General features: G+C 41.6%; 1 protein-coding gene and 1 long non-coding RNA gene across 8 annotated transcripts in view; one reads left to right on the top strand and one right to left on the bottom strand.

Moving 5' to 3' along the window:
• The window catches only part of pfkfb1 (6-phosphofructo-2-kinase/fructose-2,6-biphosphatase 1), an 80600-nt gene that overhangs the window by 690 nt on the left and 52752 nt on the right, over window positions 1-27158 (bottom strand). For 2 of the 7 annotated variants that reach the window (XM_060937451.1, XM_060937454.1), the window contains 11 exons: window positions 13460-13585; window positions 12859-12955; window positions 12661-12731; window positions 9473-9557; window positions 7143-7221; window positions 6959-7015; window positions 6740-6861; window positions 6433-6640; window positions 4187-4333; window positions 2089-2193; window positions 97-226 (listed from right to left, as the gene is read on the bottom strand). In XM_060937451.1, coding sequence (XP_060793434.1) covers window positions 97-226; window positions 2089-2193; window positions 4187-4333; window positions 6433-6640; window positions 6740-6861; window positions 6959-7015; window positions 7143-7221; window positions 9473-9557; window positions 12661-12731; window positions 12859-12955; window positions 13460-13585 — 1227 coding nt within the window. Of the gene's footprint in view, window positions 1-96; window positions 227-2088; window positions 2194-4186; window positions 4334-6432; window positions 6641-6739; window positions 6862-6958; window positions 7016-7142; window positions 7222-9472; window positions 9558-12660; window positions 12732-12858; window positions 12956-13459; window positions 13586-15700; window positions 15921-20950; window positions 20970-27158 lie in introns of those variants that run through there. The other 5 variants (XM_060937453.1, XM_060937456.1, XM_060937455.1 and 2 more) reach the window with 4 other exon arrangements.
• On the top strand, window positions 178-18536 carry LOC132896546 (uncharacterized). Its single transcript, XR_009656080.1, has 3 exons — window positions 178-262; window positions 17921-18069; window positions 18209-18536. It is a non-coding gene; the product is annotated as an uncharacterized LOC132896546 (long non-coding RNA).

Here is a 27158-nt window from a genome sequence, read left to right as displayed (position 1 = left end):
CCAAATGAACAATGTTGTTACAAATTATGTGCACAGAGTTGCACATTAGCAAAGGGTTCAGTGCTGAAATAAAGAAGCCTGGCCTTCGTTTCTAACCTGCACTTTTGTCCAGAAAGTAGGCCAGCAGACAACGCATGACAGCTTGGTGGCAGATAACCAGCACATTCTCCTGTCTCTCCAGCTCCATGATGACTGGCTCCAGACGATGCACCAAGTCTTCGTAAGACTGGACGACACACAGAGAAGTAACGTCAGCTTCGAGGTACAATTTACATAAACATGACATATTAGCCTGAACTTTTCACTACACAGCAATAGATGATCCAGACTCTCTTTGTAGTTTTTAGTAATGACGTTTTAAATAAGGAGTTTGCATGTTCTCCCCGTGTCCGCGTGGGTTTCCTCCGGGTGCTCCGGTTTCCCGCACAGTGTAAAGACATGCAGGTTAGGTTAACTGGTGACTCTAAATTGACCGTAGGTGTGAATGTGAGTGTGAATGGTTGTCTGTGTCTATGTGTCAGCCCTGTGATGACCTGGCGACTTGTCCAGGGTGTACCCCGCCTTTCGCCCGTAGTCAGCTGGGATAGGCTCCAGCTTGCCTGCGACCCTGTAGAACAGGATAAAGCGGCTAGAGATAATGAGATGAGAATAAAACATGATTATAGGAAAATAATCAATGATGGTGTGGTGCAGTGCACCCTGATATGAAGAGGAGTTACTATTACCACCTGGAAGTTGATCATTTTCCTATAACAGCATGTCTGAAAGTGTTTTATTCCCCTTATACAGCAGCACTTTGGCAACGATTAATTTTGTTATGACAAAGAATTAATCATATGTTTTTTAAAAACAGTTTATCGATAAATTTAATGTTGTGTTACGCAGGCTTGTAGTACTCAATTCCAAGACTCGTGCCCTAATTTTAAGGACTCGTGACTTGGACTCGGACTCGTGCATTAACTGCATTCAGACTTGTAAATTGGAGACGAGGACTCGGATTATTTATTTATTTATTTGTAACATGCCATAATAATTGGGATTTATGTTTATATTTACATTAATTTTTATACTAATTTCGTGCAAGGGAATGCACATTCACCTGTTCATACGTCATATTCAGGAGCAAACAAATGTTAATGGCACTAAAATGCCTGGAGAGAAGCCCCTAGGATTGTCTGCTTTCCTTATACAGACTTCTTGTGTGGTGGGAAAAAATGTACTGCTACTGTATGCGTTCCATATGTAGAATAACTATCGAAGAGACGACGGGGACAACCTCGAACTTCAATCATCATTTGGCAAGACTCCACCCAGAGAAGGAAGTGACACACTATGTTCATTGCTCTGTTGATAGCGGGGCTTGCTTGCTGACTGATGAACTAGCTAGTGTTAGCCCTCTCTCATGTTATTTGCCCTGTTGATGGTGGGCGGGGCTTGTGTTGGATTCGACTCGGACTCCACTTAAAATTTTCTTTAATGACTCGGACTTGGGGCGGCACGGTGGTGTAGTGGTTAGCGCTGTCGCCTCACAGCAAGAAGGTCCGGGTTCGAGCCCCGTGGCCGGCGAGGGCCTTTCTGTGCAGAATTTGCATGTTCTCCCCGTGTCCGCGTGGGTTTCCTCCGGATGCTCCGGTTTCCCCCACAGTCCAAAGAGATGCAGGTTAGGTTAACTGGTGACTCTAAATTGACCGTAGGTGTGAATGTGAGTGTGAATGGTTGTCTGTGTCTATGTGTCAGCCCTGTGATGACCTGGCGACTTGTCCAGGGTATACCCCACCTTTTGCCCATAGTCAGCTGGGATAGGCTCCAGCTTGCCTGTGACCCTGTAGAACAGGATAAAGCGGCTAGAGATAATGAGATGAGATGAGATAATCAAAAGTTATGGATACACATAGAGGACAAAAAGTGACTTTATATGCTTGGGAATTCTTCTGAGAGACGAAAATAATGCTTTTTCAGAATCACTCGAAAACCTGAGCCAAGAGGCCTAATGAGTTGGGAAAAAATGATTGATTCCAGAGTTAGAAGAAAAATATTAGTGCCATTTTGTCATTAAACAGATTGGATGGTGCTGTGAATCTAGCTTACCTCTCCTTTGGGATATCTGTATCGATACTTGTCTTGGTCTCTCATCGCAAACTCCTCGGGGTAGTTCTCCTGGATCTCTTCATAAGTCATCTCCTCACACACACCCTGAAATGAGATATGGATATTATAACACATGCAGTTTTGATATACAGTACCAGTCAAACATTTCTACACCCCAACTCATTCATAGGTTTTTCTGTATTTTGACTATCAAAACTATGCAATAACATATGGAACACACACCGATCAGCTATAACATGACCACTGCAGGGGAAGTGAATAACACTGATTATCTCATTACAATGGCACCTGTCAAGGGGTGAGATATACAGTATCAGGCAACAAGAGAACAGTCAGTTCTTGAAGTTGATGTGTTGGAAGCAGGAAAAATGGGCAAGGGTAAGGATCTACTGTCGCACAAACCACTGAAAAAGTTAATCCTGGCTAAAACAGAAAGGTGTCAGTATTAACTTTTTCAGCAGTTTGTGCTACAGTAGCTCGTCTGTGGGGTTGGACCATATGGACTAGCCTTCATGCCCCATGTGAATCAACGAGCCTTAGACACCCATGACCTTGTCACTGGTTCACCGGTTATCCTTCCTTCCTTGGACCACTTTTAGTAGGTACTAAACCCTGCATACCGGGAACACCCCACAAGATGTGCCATTTTGGAGATGCTCAGACCCAGTCATCCAGCCATCACAATTTGGCCCTTGTCAAAGTCGCTCAGATCCTTACACTTGCCCATTTTTCCTGCTTCCAACACATCAACTTCAAGAACTGACTGTTCTCTTGCTGCCCAATACTGTATATCCATCCCTTGACAGGTGCCACCGTAATGCAACAATCAATGTTATTTACTTCACCTGCAGTGGTTTTAATGTTTTGGGTCATACACAACAAATATAGAATTATACGGTAAACAAAAAGTGTTAAAAAATACATTTCATATTTTAGATTCTTCAGCGTATCCAGCGTTTACCTTGATGATGCTTTGCACACTATTGGCATTATCTTAACCAGCTTCATGAGGTAGTCACCTGGAATGCTTTTCAATTAACAAGTGTACCTTGTCAAAAGTTAATTAGTGGACGAGTTTCTTGCCTATTATTGTGTTTGAGATCAAACAGTAAATAGTAAATAAAAATAATACAATAAACAGCCCTATTCCATCCACAACTGTAGTAATCCATATTACGTCAAGAAGTGCTCAACTAAGTAAAGAGAAACGACATCCATCATTACTTTAAAGGAACAGTCCACCGTACTTCCATAATGAAATATGCTCTTATCTGAATTGAGACGAGTTGCTCCGTACCTCTCCGAGCTTTGCGCGACCTCCCAGTCAGTCAGACACAGTCAGACGCGCTGTGACTCCTGTTAGCAATGTAGCTAGGCTCAGCATGGCCAATGGTATTTTTTGGGGCTGTAGTTAGATGCGACCAAACTCTTCCGCGTTTTTCCTGTTTACATAGGTTTATATGACCAGTGATATGAAACAAGTTCAGTTACACAAATTGAAACGTAGCGATTTTCTATGCTATGGAAAGTCCGCACTATAATGACAGGCGCACTAACACCTTCTGCGCGCTTCGGCAGCGCATTGATATCTGAGCTCCGTATCAATGCGCTGCCGAAGCGCGCAGAAGGTGTTAGTACGCCTGTCATTATAGTGCGGACTTTCCATAGCATAGAAAATCGCTACGTTTCAATTTGTGTAACTGAACTTGTTTCATATCACTGGTCATATAAACCTATGTAAACAGGAAAAACGCGGAAGAGTTTGGTCGCATCTAACTACAGCCCCAAAAAATACCATTGGCCATACTGAGCCTAGTTACATTGCTAACAGGAGTGACAGTGCGTCTGACTGCGTCTGACTGACTGGGAGGTCGCGCAAAGCTCGGAGAGGTACGGAGCAGCTTGTCTCAATTCAGATAAGAGCATATTTCATTATGGAAGTACGGTGGACTGTTCCTTTAAGACATGAAGAAGTGACTTTTCATTAATAAAAATCAAGAAAAAACAGTGAATTAGAAGGTATGTCCAAACTTTGAACTGGTACTGTATCTGCTGTTGTGTCAAGATGTTATCTTACAGCATTGATCTCATTCAGGGCTTTCCACTGCTCATAAGGGACCCCCAGAGCCTCAGCTGTCTGTATGGTCCTTTTAAAGTGACTTGTCCACACCTTTAGGTCCTTTATGACCTGATTTCTGATGAACTCTGATAGAGCACTCGCATACTGACAAACAAAGCAGAGTCGTTTAGTGTATACAAAACAAGTTGCATTATAAAACATCATGCTTCATACATGAGGTGGATCTAAAGAAGCTTTTAATCAAAATGATGATCCTTTTACAGTAAAGAAGCTCTTTCCCAGCAGATGGTGCTGCAGAGTAGAGATTGGGAGTCAGAGCCATGTTTGAGTCACGCTCATTTTGGAGCGATTAAGCAATTTGGGTGCCATTTACAGTATATCCTGCTGATGTTATTATATTTACAAATAAGCATGTAAAGGAAAAGGAAAACTTTTAAACATATATTCCATTGCCTTTCACAAGAACCGATGTGTACGTTTCAGATAAAAAAAAACCCTTTAAATAACATTAATAATACCTACAGCACTTAAGCTATACTGCACCTCGGTGTGATCGGCTGTTTGTTTAGCGACAGAATGATGCAACTGTCAGCGCACAGTCAAGGTAAACCTGTAGACGACAGTAATGCAACTGTGGATGCCAGCTGCTGTAAAACCCAAAAGAAGAAGGAAAAGAAGAAGAAGAAGAAGAGGAAGCTAAACCTGCGCATGCGCTCACAGACTTCCTCTGTCTGCTTAACTGCGTGAAGCGAGCGATTTCATGCACAGTATTTGCTCAGGAATCCCCTCAAATTAAATCACTTCCCAGCCATAGAATGGCCTGGGTTTTGTGAGATATTACAGAAATAAACATATATCACAATTATGAAATTTCAGAAGGAACTAAATTTCACGGATTTTATGAAATCAAAAGGCCATCTAGCTTAAAAAAATAGTAGTCTCAGGTACAATGAGTGCAGTTTTATAAGGAAATTAGGTTTTACTGAACATCTTACAGAACCAGCCACAGTTCTTCTGGACACTTTGTCACACTTGCTTCTTAATTTTACACCAAAACCCAGTAGCCTTCATCAATTTGCACTAGCAGTGCTGGCACAAATTGTTACTCTCACTCAGGATCTTTCTACTTTATTATTATTATTATTATTATTGGCGGCACGGTGGTGTAGTGGTTAGCGCTGTCGCCTCACAGCAAGAAGGTCTGGGTTCAAGCCCCGTGGCCGGCGAGGGCCTTTCTGTGTGGAGTTTGCATGTTCTCTCCGTGTCTGTGTGGGTTTCCTCCAGGTGCTCCGGTTTCCCCCACAGTCCAAAGACATGCAGGTTAGGTTAACTGGTGACTCTAAATTGACCGTAGGTGTGAATGTGAGTGTGAATGGTTGTCTGTGTCTATGTGTCAGCCCTGTGATGACCTGGCGACTTGTCCAGGGTGTACCCCGCCTTTCGCCCGTAGTCAGCTGGGATAGGCTCCAGCTTGTCTGCGACCCTGTAGAACAGGATAAAGCGGCTAGAGATAATGAGATTATTATTATTATTATTATTATCCTAACATTTTAGGATGCTATTTCTCCCTCAGTTTTCAACCAATCATCACCAAATTTCACATGAAGAATACCTCTGGGCTGAATTACATTGATATAACTTTTGGTGCTGATCTGGATCACTGATCCAGAATGATCCATGAAAAACGGGATTTTTTTTCAATCACTTATAACTGTCAATTTTCATGATTTTTTTCAATCAGTTTTTTAAATTTTGTTCAAGGCAGCTGGCACAACCTTTCCTCATTAATTTTATTCTCTATCTCTTACTGTTCAGGATCTATAGGGTACAGCGACCAGACATCCCGGTTTGTAACAGCTAACGCAAATTACTGTAACTTTAGTTACAGTATCTATCTAGTTATGTCTTCTTTTTTAATCTGAAAAATGGTCTCTTATGTAATATGCTGCTCAGATACAAATTGTTTTTTTCCTGTAGCATTTAATTTTGTGCTGGAAAATCAATGAACATTTGGAACTCCAAAATGTTTTTGTACTGACTTGATAAAATAAAATAGAAATCTATAACGAAGTTTGTAGGAAAAAAAGGGGGCCTAAGACTTTTGCACAGTCCTGTAGATATATTTAATGTTATTCCTCCATTTAATACAATTATCATCCATAACTGGACATCAGTGAATCATGTAGATTTCACAAATATTATTATTCATACAGATCCAAAAGTCAGAGCAGGCCTTGTCTCACCCTTTTGCCTTGTGAAGAAAGGCCAGAGTCTCCTCCGATGCGGCCCAGCAGGTTCAGTTCACTCTCCCCGTGCCTGCTGAGGTAGATGGAGCGTGGTGTGATATGGATGTTCATGAGGTAGTACACTATACGGCTCTGGATATGGTCCTGCACTTTGTTCACTAGGTATCTGGTGCCCACGTTGAAGATCTTAATGTAGGACATATTCCTAATGCACACAATACAGGAAGCGGAAGACAGAACTGATTGAACTACATGGATAATTTGTATTACCTGTTGTTCTTAAAATGCATGTGATGTTTTTAACCTGTCGTTTTCATCATCAAGGGTAACGTAAGTCATCTTGTAGCATTCAATGCGCTTCAGAAAATCCTCCACCACCTCGTCTTTGTCGCAGTTCTTATAGTCCGGGCTACTCAGTTTTACTTCCTGTTGTGTGTGGCCAATCAAAAATAGATTTAAATGAAAAGTGCTTCAACTTAAATGCTTAATTAGATTAGATTTAGATTCTTACACTGATCCTTACCATTATATTTGCCTCAATAATTTCAGGGTCATCACAAATCGACTCAATAAAAAACACCTGGAAATAAATTATTTACTGCTGAAGAATTGTGAAAATGAGTACTATTATTATTATTATTATTATTATTATTATTATTTTAGAGAAGCATTAATTTTGTTCTATGTAAATGTGGGAAGCCCTGCACCTGCCTTGTAGCCCCTCTCCTTGGCAAAGCTGGTAATGATTTCTCTCCTCTCCTTTGTGGTGTTAGTGGCATCAAATACCTGTATAAAATAATTAAATTTGAGATTGATTCAGCTTCATCACTCCATTATGCCTTAATCACAAAGGTAAATTCAAAATCAGCCAGAACTGGCTATAAGCTTTACCAATAGAAATGGCATTCCTATTTCAGATCATTTTATTGCCAGTGCCAGTGCAATCAGGAAATTTGTGTGTGTGTTTTAAGATACCCCAGATCTGATGTTACTGTTGGATGGTGTTTGGATCAAATTGGCTTGCATGGTCATTTTTTTTTAAATTTAAAAATAATGGCTTCATCATTCTTTTTCTCCCCCCACTTCTATTTGAGGTCAATGTGGATTGGTTGAGCCAATACAGTTAAGGGCCTTGCCCAAGGGCCCAACAGTGGCAACTTGGCGGGGCTTGGACTCAAACCACCAACCCTCCAATCAGTAACCCAGAGGCTTAACCTCTGTTCTGCATCGATTATTTTAAAAAATGCATATTTTTATATATTTATTTTTTAAAAAGTTACATAAACTGTTTTAGGATATTTCATTCATTCATTCATTCATTCATTCATTAATATTTACTTACTGTATGCCACCTTTGTAACTATGTCTCAGAAAGTTTTGTTAAGATTTTGTTTTCTACACTAGTATAGCAATACCTTAAAGGAAATATCTCTGTATATTATATGGACACGAGTGTTTTAATGGGAAATACGCCACTCTTATTTTTCATACGAGCTCCATCCGGGACTTGGAGAACCAAAACCATAATATAAATCTGTATATGTCACTCGTGAGGAAATCAATGAATTGTTTTGATAAATTTAGGTACTTTTTGTTTGTGAATGTGTTGATATCATAAAAAGAAAATCACACGTTGACTTGAAGATATGAAGTTTATCTTCTTGTGATGAAAAGCTCACATTTTTCATGTGAAATACATCACGGATCTGAGTAAGATATTTAAATAATATTGGTAGGCATTGAGTGGTATATCAGATATATTCCATTTAGCTAGCATGATATTGAACTTGTCTTCAACTCGTTCAGTATCATGCTAGCTGAATGGAATATATCCGATATACCACAAATAAAACCAGCCAATATTATTATGATGATAATGATGATGATGATGATGATGATGATTATTATACATACACATTCAATGGAACAATTATAGATTCTACAAAAAATTAAGAACGGGGGGGTCACTTATCAATACTGAATGCTGATTCTGACTGAATGTAATTCAATGTTCTGTCGATCCAACGTACTGTACAAAGTCAAAGATCTAACAAAAAAATGGTACAAGTCCAAAAAGCCTGAACAACAACCCAAATATATATACAAGCTATATCCAGGTTGATGGTTCAAGTCCAAAGTTACTTTTGGTCATAGTTAATTGTTACTGTGGCAGCGGGGGCATGGTCAAGCATCAGTCTGTGACCGGAGGGCGGAGTCAGGGAAGGTAAGTGGCAGAATCACTGCACCTGATGTTAATTAATGTGTTAGCAGCTGTCACAGAGCCGTCTACGTCATCTCCGTGTTACAGTGAGGAGCCGCCGGCTCCTCCTCTCTCTATTGGGGAATCCCTCGCGGATTTTCCATTAGAGCAGTCGCGAGACGAGACTCTGTGGCATGCATTTGACCAAGTGAGAGTAATCGATGGTCAAATGCTCCAGCCAACTGCCACCCCGTCCTTACCCTACTTCGCGATTATGAAGGATAGATTATACCAAGTGACGCAGGACACTCAGACCAAAGAGCGAGTCACGCAGCTTTTGACTCCGAAGAGCCGCCTGGAATTGGTATTCCAGGCAGCTCACTTTAATCCCATGGCTGGACACTTAGGGCAGGATAAAACACTAACCCGAATAATGGCCCAGTTCTATTGGCCAGGGATTCACGGCGATGTCCGTAGGTGGTGTACGGCATGCCGCGAATGCCAGTTAGTAAATCCAGCGGCCATTCCAAAAGCGCCTTTGTGCCCTCTCCCATTAATTGAGACCCCGTTCGAAAGGATTGGGATGGATCTCGTCAGGCCATTAGATCGGTCAACACAAGGGTACCGCTTTATATTAGTTCTGGTGGACTATGCAATGTGATACCCGGAAGCAGTGCCTCTTTGCAATATCTCAGCACGCAGTATTGTGGAGGCACTCTTCCACGTCATCTCCTGAGTTGGAATCCCGAAAGAGATTCTGACTGACCAAGGCACCTCGTTTATGTCACATACACTGAGCAAACTGTATGGGTTGTTGGGTATTAAGCCGATCCGCACCAGCGTTTATCACCCACAACCGGCGTCTGGTTCGGGGAAGAGCTCCCTCTGCTCTCGCTCTCCCTCCTTAAATAGGGCGCGGTCACTGGGGAAGACACACAAACACATTAATTCACATCAGGTGCAGTGATTCTGCCACTTACCTTCCCTGACTCTGCCCTCCAGTCACAGACCGATGCTTGACCACGCCCCCGCTGCCACAGTTACATTGCAGTTGTTCAAAACAAAAGGGCTTTGCTCAGTGAAGTCCACAAGTGAAATCCTCTTGTAAAAGTCTCCGGCACTTTTTCTCACCTCCAAGTTGACCTTTGACAATATTTCTGCTATTGCTCTCTTTTCCAGTTTTTCGATGTCCATTGATATGTTTTTCTCTTGTAAATATGTGTGAGGAATATCCAGTGAAGTTTTGGTAGCCTTTTGGGAGTTCAGCGCATCTGTCTCTTTCAAAATATATCTTCTGCTTTTAATCTTCCACTTTAAATCTTCAGCTTTTAATGAAGCAAACCTCGCAGCCATGTTTGTGTATAAACTGTCACAGTCACTCACTAGCGTGGAAGTTTTACGTCTCCGACATGTCTCTTGTGAGGGAAATTTAGTGGATGAACATTCCTATTCTCTGTGTTTCTATATGTTGAGCTCAAGTGGCCTAGTGTACTGAGAAAGTTGTTTTTCCCATGTTGTAATCGCCTTTCTGTGGCCTTGGTGGTGATAAGCAGGGTGCCTGAGTTCTCCCTAACTACGCATCTGCCTGCACATATCAAAGCATTCCAGGTGCACGCCTTAGCAAAGCTTCATAGAAAATCTTGAGCCAATTACGTACAGATGCGAGCAGTAAGCAAATATCTTCAGAGTATAATAGATGACATTCCTAAGACACAACTCAGAGTGCACACTCAACATCACTAGAGGTGGTGGGTTTTTTCTTTTTCTCTTTCTTCTTTTTTCCTTTCCTATTTTATATATCTGTTTTATATGATCTATTATAATAAATAACTGAAAAAACAACTGCTAAGCGTTCTGAAGTGTTTATTAGAAGTTTCTATTACACTCTTTCCCAGCTTTTCCATATATTTAATGTGGAAGATTAAATGCGTGAAGAATATCCAGTGAAGTTTTGGTAGCCTTTTGGGTGTTCAGCGTGTCTTTCTCTTTCAAAATTCTCTGTAAATCTTCCACTTTTAATGAAGCAAACCTCACCACCATGTTTGTATACAAATTGTCACAGTCACTTGCTAGTGTGGAAGTTTTACATCTCCGGCATGTCTCTTTTCCAGTTTTTCGATGTCCGTTGGTATGTTTTTCTCTAGTAAATATGCGTGAAGAATATATAATGAAGTTTTGGTAGCCTTTCGAGTGTTCAGCATGTCTTTAGTTTCAGTTTGTTTATTTATTTAGTGCTTAAACCTAGCATTGGATCTTCCCTCTTTCCCGGCCGACAAAGAAATGATTGTGTGCATGCGCAGCAGAAAAGTTTTGTCATTGGATCTTTGCATGAGTTCCGATGTGTGACTTGTTGTCTTGACAGTGTGCAATATTATAGCAATATTGAAACGCTCATTCTCCATTAGGTAGAGTGGCGTAATACATGGAGGATAAGCGATGATAACAATATTGCATGACATCAGTAAACCCACTAGAAGAGAATAGAGATCTTGGAGTCATGTGACCGGAAAGTACACAACCGCCATCTTGTCGGTCAAAAACACCGCTGAATACTGCTGCACTCGTGTGCAGAATGGATCAATTTCAACCGACGGACTACACGGCTCATTTTTCTAATGAACAGATAACTAGATATATGTCTAAAATAAACGATTTGTGACCCTTATGGCTTACCGGATGGAGTTTTCACGACCGGATTTTGAACTGCCAGCGGAATACCCGGACGTGTATAATTACCTCATTAACTTTCCCTCGCTGTTCAGTGGTGAAGCACTGCGTGCTTATAAATCTCTGGACAGTTATCTCTACAGAAATTCAGGATTTGTCAGCGACTCAGATGTGGCATCTTGTAAACAAGAATCCTCATTGGACGGGTAAGTCACTTAAGTATTGAATATAGCACTGACCAGCCGATTATAGAATAGAATAAGGTAATTCCAGCTCGTCCGTCTTGTTTACATGGATCTGGCGTTGGAGAGGTAGAGGTTTGGCAGTGGAGATTTGAGTAGCTATTTTCTGAGCTTAGTCAACAGGCTGGCTCTGCAGCCTCGCTTTTGCTTCCGCTCCCGGCGCCACCTCCTTCGCTTTGCTTCCGATAACAATCCACGGAGACCCCGCTGGTCTCGCAATCTCGTCCGGAATGTTTTTTTTTTTTCTCATCCGGAATGTTGTTTATGCGATGGAAATTGCTACAAACCGTCATTTTCTGCTGGAAACCAATGTCCAGTAAGTCTATACGGTTGTAGTGGATATTGAAGTCCGGTACAGACGAACAACACGCAAAAATACACACAAAAAACATAAAAACCATGCACAGGTAGGGAGAGCTTGTAGCCGCAGCCGTTGTAGTAGAATTGTATATAGTAGGGTTTTCCAGAAGAAAAGGTAGAAGTAAAAGCAGAAGTAGAACCAGAAGTAGAAGTAGAAGGCGGAATATGGCGTTTGACCGACAAGATGGCGTCTGTCACAATCTGGATCGGCTGTGACGTCACATGCAAGTAATCCATAGAATGCATGTTTTTATTCCATGGAAAAAGTGGCCTGTATGTATAATAATTCCCGATATTTCACTCCGATGATGTCACTCCCAGTGTTTTCCTGCTGACTAGACACACGTTGTCAAAATGGCGAACTGGTTCAAAATTAAAATTATTTTGATTAACTTGTATTTGCATGTGTGTGTGTGTGTGTGTGTGTGTGTGTGTGTATGTGTCCATATAATATAAAGAATATTACATGGTGACGCAAAGATATGAAGTTTATCTTCTCATGTTGAAAAATGTTTTCATATATTCAGCACTTAAAGATAAACTTCATATCTTCATGCAACTGTGTAATATCCTCTGTATATTTGCTTACACTGGTATATTGCCATACCAGTACTGCATATTTATGATACATATTAATTAGTAATTGTATTTTTTGTATTCTGAGACATGCACTGTTCATATCAATGGATACAGAGGCATATAATACTACAGGTTTTACTGTGCTTTGATGAGCAGCACTCTCATATTCCCCCTTACTCACTGCTACTTGTCCCTGTTCCTTAGTGAAGTAGTTGGCAATGTCCTTGAGGGCCTTTAAAACACAAGCCCTGCACACAACAGAGTTAAACTATTACCACACAATACTAATCCATACATCAACTATTGCAGTGCATTCATATGTGTAGCCTGTTATATCTTTACTTTGAATATATGAATGTATATCTTGCTCCATACCTGCGGATCTTCATAGCCTCTTCATTATCTGGGTGGAAGAATTCATAGTTTTTGTAAATCTTGACTGCTTCTCTTCTGTACTGCCCCAAATTAAAGACTGTGGACAAATAGATAACCTTTTTTAAATTGTACAAAGTCTTAGGATAATCTTGGTTTCTATACTCAAACTCGTTTTGTCTTTATCTTCAATTTTACAACATTGTCTGATTTCATCGGTCACTTAGTTTGCTGAAACCTTGGTTCATTCTTTCATAACCTTTATGCTTAGACTACTCTGCTAATTTGGTTTTCATATGCAGAAAGTGCTCTACATTACACTCATTACATTTTGACAGTTACGCTAGCTGCCTGAGTTAAATACAAACTTCAATCCTTCATTTTAAAGCCCTCTTGGTAGTACTCGTCCATATCTAACAGATCTCTTAGATCATATGCTCTGGTGCTGGTACTGGTCTACAGGTCCAGAATTGGCTCTACACGGAGCAGATGGTGTAGGTGTAGATAACCCCAGCCCATCTATATTTTTACCATGCAGTCACTGATGACCTGATTCAGACACTGAACCAAATGAACATTGGTCAATCTATAGCAGAACAATCACCTTGAGTTGGGACTCCAATCCAGTTGAGATAACGTGTAAGCTTCCTGGAGATATAAGTCTTTCCTCTGGCAGGCAGCCCCACCATTACAATCATGGTTGGAGAGTTTGTAAACTGGGGTCGTGATGCTGCAGAATAATGAAAACCACAATGAGCACAACAGTACACTTTTCCTAAATGACAGGACATATTGATTAAAGAAAGGTTAAATTACAAAAATTACATATCTCAAAATTTTAAAATGTAGTGGTGGTTGAGGTAACTTGATCTGAGGGGGTTTAGTCACTGTATAACAGATACCTATCTCACAACTCCCACAAAGATAGTGTGTTTTTTATATAGCAAATCATGGCTCACTAAGGATCTGAAAGACCTGTTGAACAAAAAGACGAGTGTTTTCAATTCAGGCAGCCAAATTATAGCAGGAAGAAGAAGTGACTTAAGTGAGGGCAAAAATGCAGCAGAACAATGTAAAGAAGATTGTCAGCAGGCAACCCCACCCCTACTAGTTTACACCTACCCCAGTTCTTTGATTTCATAGGTTTTTTCAGGCAAAGCATAAATCCTAACCCCACCCCCTTTCCTTATTTTTGCACTCCCTTTGATTTCCCCACTAAGCACAACACCCCGTTGACCATTGTTAAGAGCACCATCACATTGTCTGAGGACTGACTGAAGATGGTTGGGGAAAGGCAAGACTGTGGGAATTGGCCCCAGGGTGATACAGTGAAATGCCACAGTACCTGTTCTTTCTCTCTAGAAAAGGCAGAAACTGCCCTTGAAAAGTATGACTTCTTGTATGGCTGCAATTACAGGACAAAGACAGGACATACCAACACTTTTAAGGACTATAGACCATCATGAAGACACCTTTATGAGAGGCTGGAGAACAAACAGATTTGACCTTTGGTGCAGTCCAACAAGTACCAGGAAGTCAACCTGATCAATAGACTGACTGAACAGCTGGACTGAACTGATAACACTGATGAAAAATAAAAATGTACTTTTCTATCAGACAGTGTAGTGGTTAGCACTGTCACCTCACAGCAAGAAGGTTCTGGGTTCGAGCCCAGTGGCCGACGGGGGCCTTTCTGTATAGAATTTGCATGTTCTCCCTGTGTCTGTGTGGGTTTCCTCCGGGTGCTCCGGTTTCCCCCACAGTTCAAAGACATGCAGTTTAGGTTAATTGATGGCTCTACATTGACCATAGGTGTGAATGGTTGTTTGTCTTTATGTGTCAGCCCTGCAATGATCTAGCAACTTGTCCAAGGTGTACCCTACCTCTCACCCGTAGTCAGCTGGGATAGGCTCCAGCTTGCCCGCGACCCTGCACAGGATAAGCGGCTACGGATAATGGATGGATAATGAAAAAAATTTTCTATCAGTCTCATGTGGCCAGAGTTTTCTATTCTCTTTTGGTCCACTGGTAGGTCGACGTCACTACAGGATATGCCAATCACCTCAAAAACATTCAGGATGACCAGTGCCATTAAAGGAAGTTGAAAATTGTTGATGGAAAAATCATGAAGAGGTTGGTAGCAGTGTTGGAGAACATTTTGAACATTTCTGCTCATACCCTTCGACTCTAGTCATACATGGTTCCTCACAGCATGCTGTGTTTCTCAGGCTGGACAGTGGGACAAGTAGTCACTGTAAGAGCAATCATTAACTTGCAATAGAGCACTCAATGTTTCTGGCAGAGTTTTCTGCAAAAATTGTGTAAATGCTTAATTAGTTTTTCATGCATGAAGGTCCACAATTTTTGACAACAGTTGCAACTTTTTCTATTACTATTTTCAGCTTCCATAAACCACTGTAAATGCTTTTTTTTCTTTAGTTATGGTCAGCTACTGAGCAATTCTGAAATATTAAAGTGAATGTGGTGAAAGCATAGATAGACTGGATGGGAGGAGGACATTTAGGGAGAAAGCATAGCCAAAGAGGATTCAATGAAAGAAGGTTCTCAGCAGTTACTGCATAATAAACTCTGTTCTTAATTTATTGCTCAAACTGAAAAAACCCACACATTTGTAGAAAAACAGGTTACACAACTCATGTACACGCAGGCAGATTATTGAAAATGCTGAAACATTATTATTATTATTATTATTATTATTATTATTATTTAATTAGAAGCAGTTTGATACTGGATATGGAAATCTCCTGTAAACAAGTAGCAGACTAAGACCAAAATCCACAACAACAAAATGAAGATGAAATATTTTTTTTTGTTCCACACTCACAGCCTCTCCTCTGGTTCAGTGACCCTCCAGCTCCAGGCACCCAGATTTTCAGCAAGGGGGTCTGCATGAGTTCTGTCTGTTCTGTGGACATGTCATTTAGCATTTAACTGCCGTGTTCTTCGTCTGAGCCTAAAGTCACCAAGTCACAGTCTCACACTCATAAACAAAGCAGCCTCGTGTGAGTGCTGCTCCTTTTGAGGTCACCTGACTGTTTCCTTGGAGAAGGGAGCGTGGGGAGGGAGAGGAGGAGGAGACTGTGATAAGAAGAGCAGTAAGGAAGCAACACAGAGGCCCACAGGATTGACTCATGAACCATCTGGAAGCTCCAAGGCTCTAAGTTCAGTCATGTTCCCAGCAGTTACAGAACTCAGAAATCATTACTGTATCATTACATTTCTTCAACTACAGAACATCTATCACCGTTGGTGCAATTCAGTGCCACTAATGGGATCTGTATCTGTTTAGTGCCCAGAATATTTGTATCTGTATTTTTTAATCAGTAATTTTTAAAAAATTTGGGTGGCCTACACGGGCGGTACGGTGGTGTAGTGGTTAGCACTGTCACCTAACAGCAAGAAGGTCCTGGGTTCAAGCCCAGTGGCTGGCAAGGACCTTTCTGTGTGGAGTTTGCATGTTCTCCCCGTGTCTGCATGGGTTTCCTCTGGGTGCTCCGGTTTCCCCCACAGTCCAAAGACATGCAGGTTTGGTTAATTGGTGGCTTTAAATTGACCGTAGGTGTGAATATGAGTGTGAATGGTTGTTTGTGTCTATGTGCCAGCCCTGCGGTGACCTGGCAACTTGTCCAGGGTGTACCTGGCCTCTCGCCCATAGTCAGCTGGGATAGGCTCCAGCTTGCGCGCAACCCTGTAGAACAGGATAAGCGGCTACAGATAATGGATAGATGGAGGGTGGCCTACACCCAATTCCCTTACAGAAAAAACACATTAATTTCCCATATATTTCACATGTGATCACATGTTACCACATGTGTTCCCATGTAGAGCACATGTGGAAAACATGTTACCACATGTGTAAAACATTCCCACGTGATTCACATAAAATTGGGCCAAAACCACGTCTCCCATGTACAAGTAACATGTTTCCCATGTGCAAAACACATTTTCCACATATTTCACATGTGAGAAATCACATGTGAAGTTCATGTGGCTTTTCTGTAAGGTTTTTTTTTTAAATGTGTGCAGGACTATTTTTTTTTATAAAATTTTGGTTCCACTACATATCAGAAAATATTACACAGGTTTTTTCAGAATTGTAACTGTCTATCCTGGAAGTACAAGCTGTGACTTTGGACTTCTGCTAATTACACTATCCCCTCCCCCATCCAAGTCACAACAACAGGCACATTGACCTGTTCAGCACAACAACAGGCTCGTTAACTTGTTCAGCACAATAACATGCATGTTAACCTGTTCAGTTCATGCTGAAAAGAATACCTCAAGTAAGTTCTATTCCTTGTTCACACCTTACTATGCTTGTATTGTTACATTTCATGTCTAAAAATTTGCATGACAATGACTCACAATGGGCGGCACGGTGGTGTAGTGGTTAGCGCTGTCGCCTCACAGCAAGAAGGTCTGGGTTCGAGCCCCGTGGCTGGCGAGGGCCTTTCTGTGTGGAGTTTGCATGTTGTCCGTGTGGGTTTCCTCCAGGTGCTCCGGTTTCCCCCACAGTCCAAAGACATGCAGGTTAGGTTAACTGGTGACTCTAAATTGACCGTAGGTGTGAGTGTGAAGGTCCGGGTTCGACACAGACACATTGTCTGTGTCTATGTGTCAGCCCTGTGATGACCTGGCGACTTGTCCAGGGTGTACCCCGCCTTTCGCCCGTAGTCAGCTGGGATAGGCTCCAGCTTGCCTGCGACCCTGTAGAACAGGATAAAGCGGCTACAGATAATGAGATGAGATGAGAGATGAGACAAGATAAAAAGTCACAACTGCAAGGCAAATCTGTGTAATATTTAAATAATATCCTGGACTTGTAAGTGGTGTCAAAGCAAAATAGAAACCCAGATGTTGGTCATATTGGTGGATATACAAATGTGGGATCAAGTGACATTCCATACAAAGCATAATCACGCGTGTGCAATTCTCTCTGTTTTTCCACTGCTTTAAGCGTTCTTTTAGCTCTGCCATATCTTTGTGCTGTATATGGTTGTGGTCACAACAGTACTCGTGACCGTGGCACATTCTGATTTTTTAGAATTCCGTCTGTGATTCGGAAAGAGGGCGAGGAAACTCTGAGGCTTAGTCTGGAGAGGAGACGAGCACAGCTGAACAACATCGGCGGGGCTGATCTAACAGAGGCTAAAACCAAAACAGCTCGTGTTTGTGGTAATCATTTTATCTCAGGTGAGATTCAAAAGCTTTCTCAATGATATCATGGAAGAATTTTATTTCGTGTTGCTAGAATTTTGCTATAAAATGAGCATTCTCTTGTCGTGGTTCACTCGGTCATTGTTATAATTTTAACATGTGTATTACCATTTAGCTCACAGGAGCGCCAGCAAATTATATGATAGAAACAATCCAGACTGGGCACCCACTCAGAACATGGGCTATGTTTCGTCCAAGGTTGGACTTGTTTCTTCGGCAGCTGAACCAGATGGAACGCGATGTCTGGGTACTCGATGGTCGGTAGAAGCACCTTATCTTCAGAAAAGTCTGATTTTTTAAATAATATGGGTCAAAACTACACATATCTATCTTCTCTTTGTATTGAATCTTCACTCGACCGTTCAAATCATGGTAATACTGAGAAGATTCATCACTGTTTACAGACACGCTTTCAGCGACTGCCATCCTAGTTGCTTTGTACAGTGGTGCTTGAAAGTTTGTGAACCCTTTAGAATTTTCTATATTTCTGCACTAATATGACCTAAAACATCATCAGATTTTCACACAAGTCCTAAAAGTAGATAAAGAGAACCCAGTTAAACAAATGGAACAAAAATATTATACTTGGGTCATTTATTTATTGAGGAAAATGATCCAATATTACATATCTGTGAGTGGCAAAAGTATGTGAACCTCTACTTTGAAGGTTAATTTGAAGGTGATCTTTATCTACTTTTAGGACTTGTGTTAAAATCTGATGACGTTTTAGGTCATATTTATGCAGAAATATAGAAAATTCTAAAAGGTTCACAAACTTTCAAGCACCACTGTATATCCACCATCATGGCGGATGCACATTTTGATCACGTGGTTGCAAGTCATCTCTTGGTTGGTGTTGAGTGGTATATCAGATATATTCCATTCAGCTAGCATGATATTGAATGAGTCGAAGACAAGTAGCTGAATGAAATACATCTGATATTCCACGAAAAAAGCCAGCCAATATTCTTCTTCTTCTTCCTCTTATTATTATTATTATTATTGTTATTATATGTACATACACATTCCTTTCGGGTGTTCAACGCGTCTTTCTCTTTCAAAATTCTCTCAAAATCTTCCATATTTAACGAAGCAAACCTGGCGGCCATGTTTGTTTACAAATTGTTCCAGTCGCTCACTAGTGTAGAAGTTTTACATCTCTGAAGTCATGTTGTCTTGACAACCATGCAATATCGTAAACCATTGTGGCAGTGGGGGCGTGGTCAAGCGTCAGTCTGTGACCGGAGGGCGGAGTCAGGGAAGGTAAGTGGCAGAATCACTGCACCTGATGTTAATTAATGTGTTTGTGTGTCTTCCCCAGTGACCACGCCCTGTTTAAGGAGAGAGAGAGAGAGCAGAGGGCGCTCTCTCCCCAACCAGACGACTGATGTGTGTGCATGTGTTTGAGTGTCTGGGAGAGTGTAACGCTGAAAAGTGTCACAATAAAAAGAGTTTTGTGAACTCAGTTCTGGCCTGCTGTCCTTCTGTGCTCCACCCACCCATCCCATACAAACTGTCACACCATATTCAACGCTCATTCTCCATTGGGTAGAGTGACATATTTCCTCATGTCGCCTGAGGGAGTTTTTCCTTGCCAGTGTCGCCACAGGCTTGTTCATTGGGGATAGATTAGGGATAAAATTAGCTCATATTTTAAGTCATTCAAATTCTGTAAAGCTGCTTTGCGACAATGTTTATTGTTAAAAGCGCTATACAAATAAACTTGACTTGACTTGACGTAGGGCGGCACGGTGGTGTAGTGGTTAGCGCTGTCGCCTCACAGCAAGAAGGTCCTGGGTTCGAGCCCCGGGGCCGGCGAGGGCCTTTCTGTGCGGAGTTTGCATGTTCTCCCCGTGTCCGCGTGGGTTTCCTCCGGGTGCTCCGGTTTCCCCCACAGTCCAAAGACATGCAGGTTAGGTTAACTGGTGACTCTAAATTGACCGTAGGTGTGAATGTGAGTGTGAATGGTTGTCTGTGTCTATGTGTCAGCCCTGTGATGACCTGGCGACTTGTCCAGGGTGTACCCCGCCTTTCACCCATAGTCAGCTGGGATAGGCTCCAGCTTGCCTGCGACCCTGTAGAAGGATAAAGCGGCTAGAGATAATGAGATGAGATGAGATGACTTGACGTAATACACGTAGGATAAGTGATATGCTAACAATATTGTATGCTATCAAACCAAATGTATGAAACCTGCTAGAAGGGAATAGAACATGTTTTTATTCCATCGAAAAACTGCCTTGTATGTATAATAATTTTTAATATGTTATGGAAATGGGCGGCACGGTGGTGTAGTGGTTAGCGCTGTCGCCTCACAGCAAGAAGGTCCTGGGTTCGAGCCCCGTGGCCGGCGAGGGCCTTTCTGTGTGGAGTTTGCATGTTCTCCCCGTGTCCGCGTGGGTTTCCTCCGGGTGCTCCGGTTTCCCCCACAGTCCAAAGACATGCAGGTTAGGTTAACTGGTGACTCTAAATTGACCGTAGGTGTGAATGCGAGTGTGAATGGTTGTCTGTGTCTATGTGTCAGCCCTGTGATGACCTGGCGACTTGTCCAGGGTGTACCCCGCCTTTCGCCCGTAGTCAGCTGGGATAGGCTCCAGCTTGCCTGCGACCCTGTAGAACAGGATAAAGCGGCTACAGATAATGAGATTAGATGTTATGGAAATGAATTTCCATAGTTTTTAAACCCAAGCCTACACTTATTATCTTTGTTTGTACCTATTCACAATATTTTCAAACAAATTTAGTTGCTTCTACAGTATTTAGCGGCTTCATTTAAACCACCACAACCCTAATCAGACAGTTACTAAGGATGACTAATTAAATGTTGCAAATGCATTGTACATTGACTTGTACTCACATTAAAAAGCATGGTCGTTGTTTGTCCTGCAAGCTTCACATCTGGCCAGTCACTCATCACGCTATTCATATCTGGATTTGTATCTGTTTAGAACACATTATCTATTTATATTCCAACATAGAGTCATTAGTGAACTTTTTCCATCAATTTTCTCCCACCACTATAATTTTTAAAGTATAGTTCCACTGTAATCAGTTTCCTTGTAGAAAAATCACTACTTTTGCATCAATTAGATACTTTAGTGCAAGGTTTAATCAAACACAGTACACAGTAAGTGATGCTCTTTACCTAAAAGGCTGAGAGGTCTCAGTCTGGATATGATTGTTAATCGGATTAGATGGCTTGAGCATGGCCTGAATCACGTCTGATCCTGTGTACTGTCTGCTCTCAGGCCACACTGCAAGATGTTTATTGAGAGCCACTGGTACCATGTCCTTAATTCTGTACCTAGTCTCTTTGTTAAACATCATAATGAATGGGAAACGTTTCATTTACCAAATAAGTTTCAATTGCCAACCAAACTTTTCATTCAAGATTTTTGAAGGTTTGTTGTCTGCAACAGAGATCAGATTACAAACAGATATGCAAATTATTATTATTATTATTATTATTATTATTGGGTGGCACAGTGGTGTAGTGGTTAGCGCTGTCGCCTCACAACAAGAAGGTCTGGGTTCGAGCCCCGTGGCCGGCGAGGGCCTTTCTGTGCGGAGTTTGCATGTTCTCCCCGTGTCCGCGTGGGTTTCCTCCGGGTGCTCCGGTTTCCCCCACAGTCCAAAGACATGCAGGTTAGGTTAACTGGTGACTCTAAATTGACCGTAGGTGTGAGTGTGAATGGTTGTCTGTGTCTATGTGTCAGCCCTGTGATGACCTGGCGACTTGTCCAGGGTGTACCCCGCCTTTCGCCCGTAGTCAGCTGGGATAGGCTCCAGCTTGCCTGCGACCCTGTAGAACAGGATAAAGTGGCTAGAGATAATGAGATGAGATTATTATTATTATTATTATTCACACAGGCCAAAAGCAGACTAGGGAACTGGAACTAAGACAAGGAACAAAACCTACAAACTTGCTGACTAGATATATCCAAAGAGCATGGTATTAAAAATGCATCATACAGTTAATACATTTGTCTCAATGAATGAAAGTGTATGTAATGCCTTACTATAATGCTTTAAATGAATATATATCATTAATCCTGTGATGACCTGGCGACTTGTCCAGGGTGTACCCCGCCTTTCGCCCATAGTCAGCTGGGATAGGCTCCAGCTTGCCTGCGACCCTGTAGAACAGGATAAAGTGGCTAGAGATAATGAGATGAGATATCATTAGTAATGACCAAAATGAATTAATAAAGCAGGGGGGAAAATAATATAAATTATTTGTTATTTTATTATCAAGCACAAAACTATCGATAAATCGTGGCTTCCAGATGCCAGAAAAAGGCAGCCTTGCTTCAGGGCTAATCTCACACGACGTCACACATGGAACCCCAGTTATCTGGGTCATTTATGTTCATCTGACTTCGTGCTTGCTTACTCACCGAGATTGGATATTGTTGTAGGAATCTTACAAAAATAACAATGTGAAAGTGTTGCGTTGTGTTTGGATGTTCAAATCCATATACAATAGGACATTCAGTTCATGAATTTCTGAGAAAACAGTAGGTGAGGTTTGTGCAAACAAAGCGGGCAGATTTCTTGTCACCGGCTAATAATAAATCTGATTCATCAAGTGTTCATCACCACCAGAATGACCACATGGGAATTACTGGAGCAAAAAGAAACCCATTTATTTAATAAACAACATTTGATCTAGTCGATTCCCCTATTATCACACACACTGCACCAGACACAGGATTATGAACAACATTTACATGCTCGCGACATCCGATCTTATCATATCTGATGCACTTTAACAGAAAGAAAAATGCACTTGCATAATCATCATTAATTATTAACTGAAACGTGTTAAATGCTCTCAGATTGAATTCTTAATTTCCCTGAGGGAATTCTCCCAAAGGGATCAATAAAGTTTTATCTAATCTAATCTAATTGCAATATTGCAAAACTCCATTTGTTTTTAGCTTTGTTCAGGAAAACATGACGAAAGGTAACCACCACTTTCAGCAGATCTCTCTTTATATATATCTCTCCATCTTGCACGCACTACAGAGGAAGACTGTTGTGAACTGAGTGAACTAGCGGTTTCTCGTCTTGGGGACTCAAAAAGATAACCTTTACTCCGGAATATCCTTGATAATCATCTGCCCCTTCATCTGACATATAAGAATCCCAATCACTATCAGAACTCTCTCCAAAATGTGATTCCATATCGAGACCGCTCTAACCACTGCTGCGCACAGGAACAAAATTGATGCCTGGATTGTTACATGTGTGACATCATGCACCGCTTCGGGATTTTCTGGTTCAGTCTTGGCAGATTCCATGAAAATCGGTGGATCTTATTGATTTTCCATTAATTTATGGCCTTTTGGATCAGCTATGGTTCAAAAACACATGGTCACTCAACATAATGATTGTTGCTTTGTACAAGGAAAAAAGTGGGGTTTAGAGGAATTACATACACTTTAAAGTGACCAGATTTCTGAGAAGAAAACCGGGGACAGTTTCGGTTCAGCAGTGAAAATATCTCATCTCATCTCATTATCTCTAGCCGCTTTATCCTGTTCTGCAGGGTCGCAGGCAAGCTGGAGCCTATCCCAGCTGACTACAGGCGAAAGGCGGGGTACACCCTGGAGAAGTCGCCAGGTCATCACAGGGCTGACACATAGGCCCTGTCCACACGGCAACGGATTCAGGTGACTCCGATACAATTGTTTATCGTTTAGGCCTGGCGTCCGCATGGCACCGGCATTTTGGGTGCCCAAAACGCAATCTTTTTGAGAACGGGTTCCAGAGTGGAAAGATCTGGCAACGTTGCCGTTGTGAAGTCGTCTGGATGAGTAGAACGGATTTGTTTACGATGACATCACAATCACATGACTGAGTGCTTCACTCCGGGTAGAAGTGTAACGAACTCGATGCGAGTTGTCAACAAATCCTATAACTTGGTTCATGAAACGCGCTTACAAAATATTTCACTGTGAATATTTATTGTGTAATGGTGCAAGTGAGAGAGAGAGAGAGAGAGAGAGAGAGAGAGAGAGAGAGACTCTGCCCTTAGGTCAGAGTCAATCCCGCCAGCAAAAATAGGGAAAAAAAGGAGCGATCTCACCTCTTCAGATGATGGTTTAAGTCCTACAATACATTCCTCAAAAAGGGCGTAGAAGAGCAAATTAATCCATCAACGTGTAGCATTCAATTTATTCCGGACCATTAAAGACGCCGCCTTCCGCGTAGAATCATATGTCATCCTCGCCGCCATATTGGATAGGTCAAAGCGGAGAATAAAGATTCATGTGCTGCGTTTAACTGTACCAACAGGTTTACCGTCCAAACGAGATCACATGGGATTACCTTTCACAGGTGAGAAACAACAAATTAATCCATCAACGTGTAATATTCAATTTATTCCGGACCATTAAAGATGCCGCCTTCCGCGTAGAATCATACATCATCCTCGCCGCCATATTGGATAGGTCAAAGCGGAGAATAAAGATTAGCTGCGTTTAACTGTACCAACAGGTTTGCCGTCCAAACGAGATCACATGGGATTACCTTTCACAGGTGAGACTGGAAAAATACTTTTCATTGTATTTGGTCATTATAATGTAATTTTACGAACATATTTTCCTGACTTTGTGGCTAATATGAAGTCTCGCGCATAATAGTTTATGCGCATGCGTCCTTACTTCTTTTATTGTTCTGGTGTCTCCGAAGGGACCGTCTTACAGCGCCCCTAGAGGTGTGGCATGTGTATTGCATCGTTTTCAGCAAGCGTTGCGTTGCCATATGGACCTGATATTTTACTGATCGTTGCCCATTTGGACGCGATATATTTTTAAATAACATCTCGTTGCCGTTGTCGTGTGGATGTAGCCATAGACACAGACAACCATTCACACATTCACACCTATGATCAATTTAGAGTCACCAGTTAACCAAACCTGCATGTCTTTGGACTGTGGGGGACAGGGCCGTGCAAAGACCTTTGGAGGGGCAGGGGCTCAACATTCAAAAAAGGGCACTTGGAACAAATTTTTCACACAAGTTAACTTTATTCAAAACTAAATTTCAATTGCAACTGAACATTCTGTGTGTGTGTGTGTGTGTGTTAGTGAATAGTCTTTATAGAATATGTTGTGGACGTCGTCATTCAGCCTTAAGTTTTCGAAGCTGCTAGAATATGTTATTAACGCCGTCGTTCAAACTAAAGTTTCCGAATCTGCCACGTTAATGAAATGGATGGAGCAAATGGTTTAAATATAGCCTAGGCGGCTTCATTAAATGATAAACAACCCTACGCATTTACTGTTGTGTTCTAAGCTGCACAATATTGCATGTTCAGATAAGAAATGAAAGGAGACTTTCAGTGTGACCTTACCATGCCGTTCCTTGCACTGTCTCCCACCGTCAACCGCCTGCATGCGCTTTCTGCACAGAGGTTCACTGAATGCATGACGTCACGGATTGATGCCCGCATTTACATAGAAAAACGTTATTTTATAAATCTATAATTTCATATATTATTGTCAAATTATAGAGAATACTGATGTTGGAGCTAACTTATCTTTTACAAATATAAAAAAAAACAACAACAAAACAGTTCCTATGAAAAGGGCACTTTGGACAGCAAACAGAAAAGGGGCAGGGGCTAGAGCACCTGTAGCACCGGTTCATTGCACATGGGTGGTGGGGGAAACCGGAGCACCCGGAGGAAACCCACGCGGACACGGGGAAAACATGCAAACTTCGCACAGAAAGGCCCTCGCCGGCCACGGGGCTCGAACCCGGACCTTCTTGCTGTGAGGCGACAGCGCTAACCACTACACCACCGTGCCGCCCTCAGTGAAAATACCATTAAAACTAAATCTACTGTTTTCATCTTTGTAATAAAAAGGGGGGACATTTCTGGTTTTCATGTATTTTGATCATGCATTGCATAAAAAGTGGAATTTTCCTCACTGAGTGCACTGTAGGCCGATTCTGCAACTGTTTTAGGTTCACATTAATTAAAGACAATGTGAGAATCTCTGGTATGGGTACACAGTTTAGATTTATAGACTCTTAAATTGTAGGCTGGCTGAAATGGATGTTTTAGACCCATGAAAGTAAACATATTAAATTAATTACCATATATGCCACTTGTCTTCTTTCTCTTTTGTCCCTTCACTCTTTTTATTCCCTTAATTTCTTACTCCCTTAATTTCTCACTCTCTTCTCCTTCCTGTCTAATCTTTAACAGTAAATAGTACACTATGCCCATAGTCGGCTGGGATAGGCTCTTTCATATATACCGGTTTACCACAACAACATCCATACAAATTCCAGTTTACCTGAATGAATTTCAAGTCTTTATGACCTGCCATGCCTAGTTAGATCAAAAGGTGCAGAGTATATGTTGGTACCTCAAATAGTGAAGGCAACATCAGGGGCAGAGCCTTCTCTTACAAAGCCCCACAGTTATGGAACAGCCTTCCAATTTGTGGTCAGGTTTCAGACAGTCTCAGTGTTTAAGTCTAGGCTGAAAACATACCTGTTTAGTCCAGTGGCGGCTGCTGGTTTTTAAAACAGGGGAAGCCCATTTTACGCATTCATCGTAAAACCTGTAGGCCGGATATCAAAGCATAGAAAGGTGTGCCCCATTAGCATAGTGAACTAGACAACCCTACCTAGTGGCAGAAAGTATTTTTGCTTGTACATTTCATGTTATAGTCTGGCTTGCCAGGCTAGTGCCTCATATCCTTAATCAAAAATATCAAACATCCAAAAATCACTGGCTATTCAACGAAGAGCCTTGAACATCATACCCTGATATGCAACACAGAGTCTTTAACACAACACCCAGCTGTGCAACACATCCTTGAACATCTTCTGCAACACAGTCTGGAAATTCATAACCAGGTAGGCTATGCAACACACAGAACCTTGAATATTATACCCAGGTATAACCTATAACACAGAGCCCACCATTCTCTTAACATTACTGAACAATATACACACTTCAGATTCATGAACATGAACACTATTTATACACAAATTCTGCCCTCCGCTCCTTTTCCAGAAAATGGTCTGTGACCCTGTCATAC

The sequence above is a fragment of the Neoarius graeffei genome, chromosome 13 (assembly GCF_027579695.1).
Source record: "Neoarius graeffei isolate fNeoGra1 chromosome 13, fNeoGra1.pri, whole genome shotgun sequence".
NCBI classification, from domain to species: domain Eukaryota; kingdom Metazoa; phylum Chordata; class Actinopteri; order Siluriformes; family Ariidae; genus Neoarius; species Neoarius graeffei.
The sequence above is the reverse complement of the archived record's forward strand: the minus strand, read 5'-3'. Positions and strand labels throughout refer to the sequence as shown.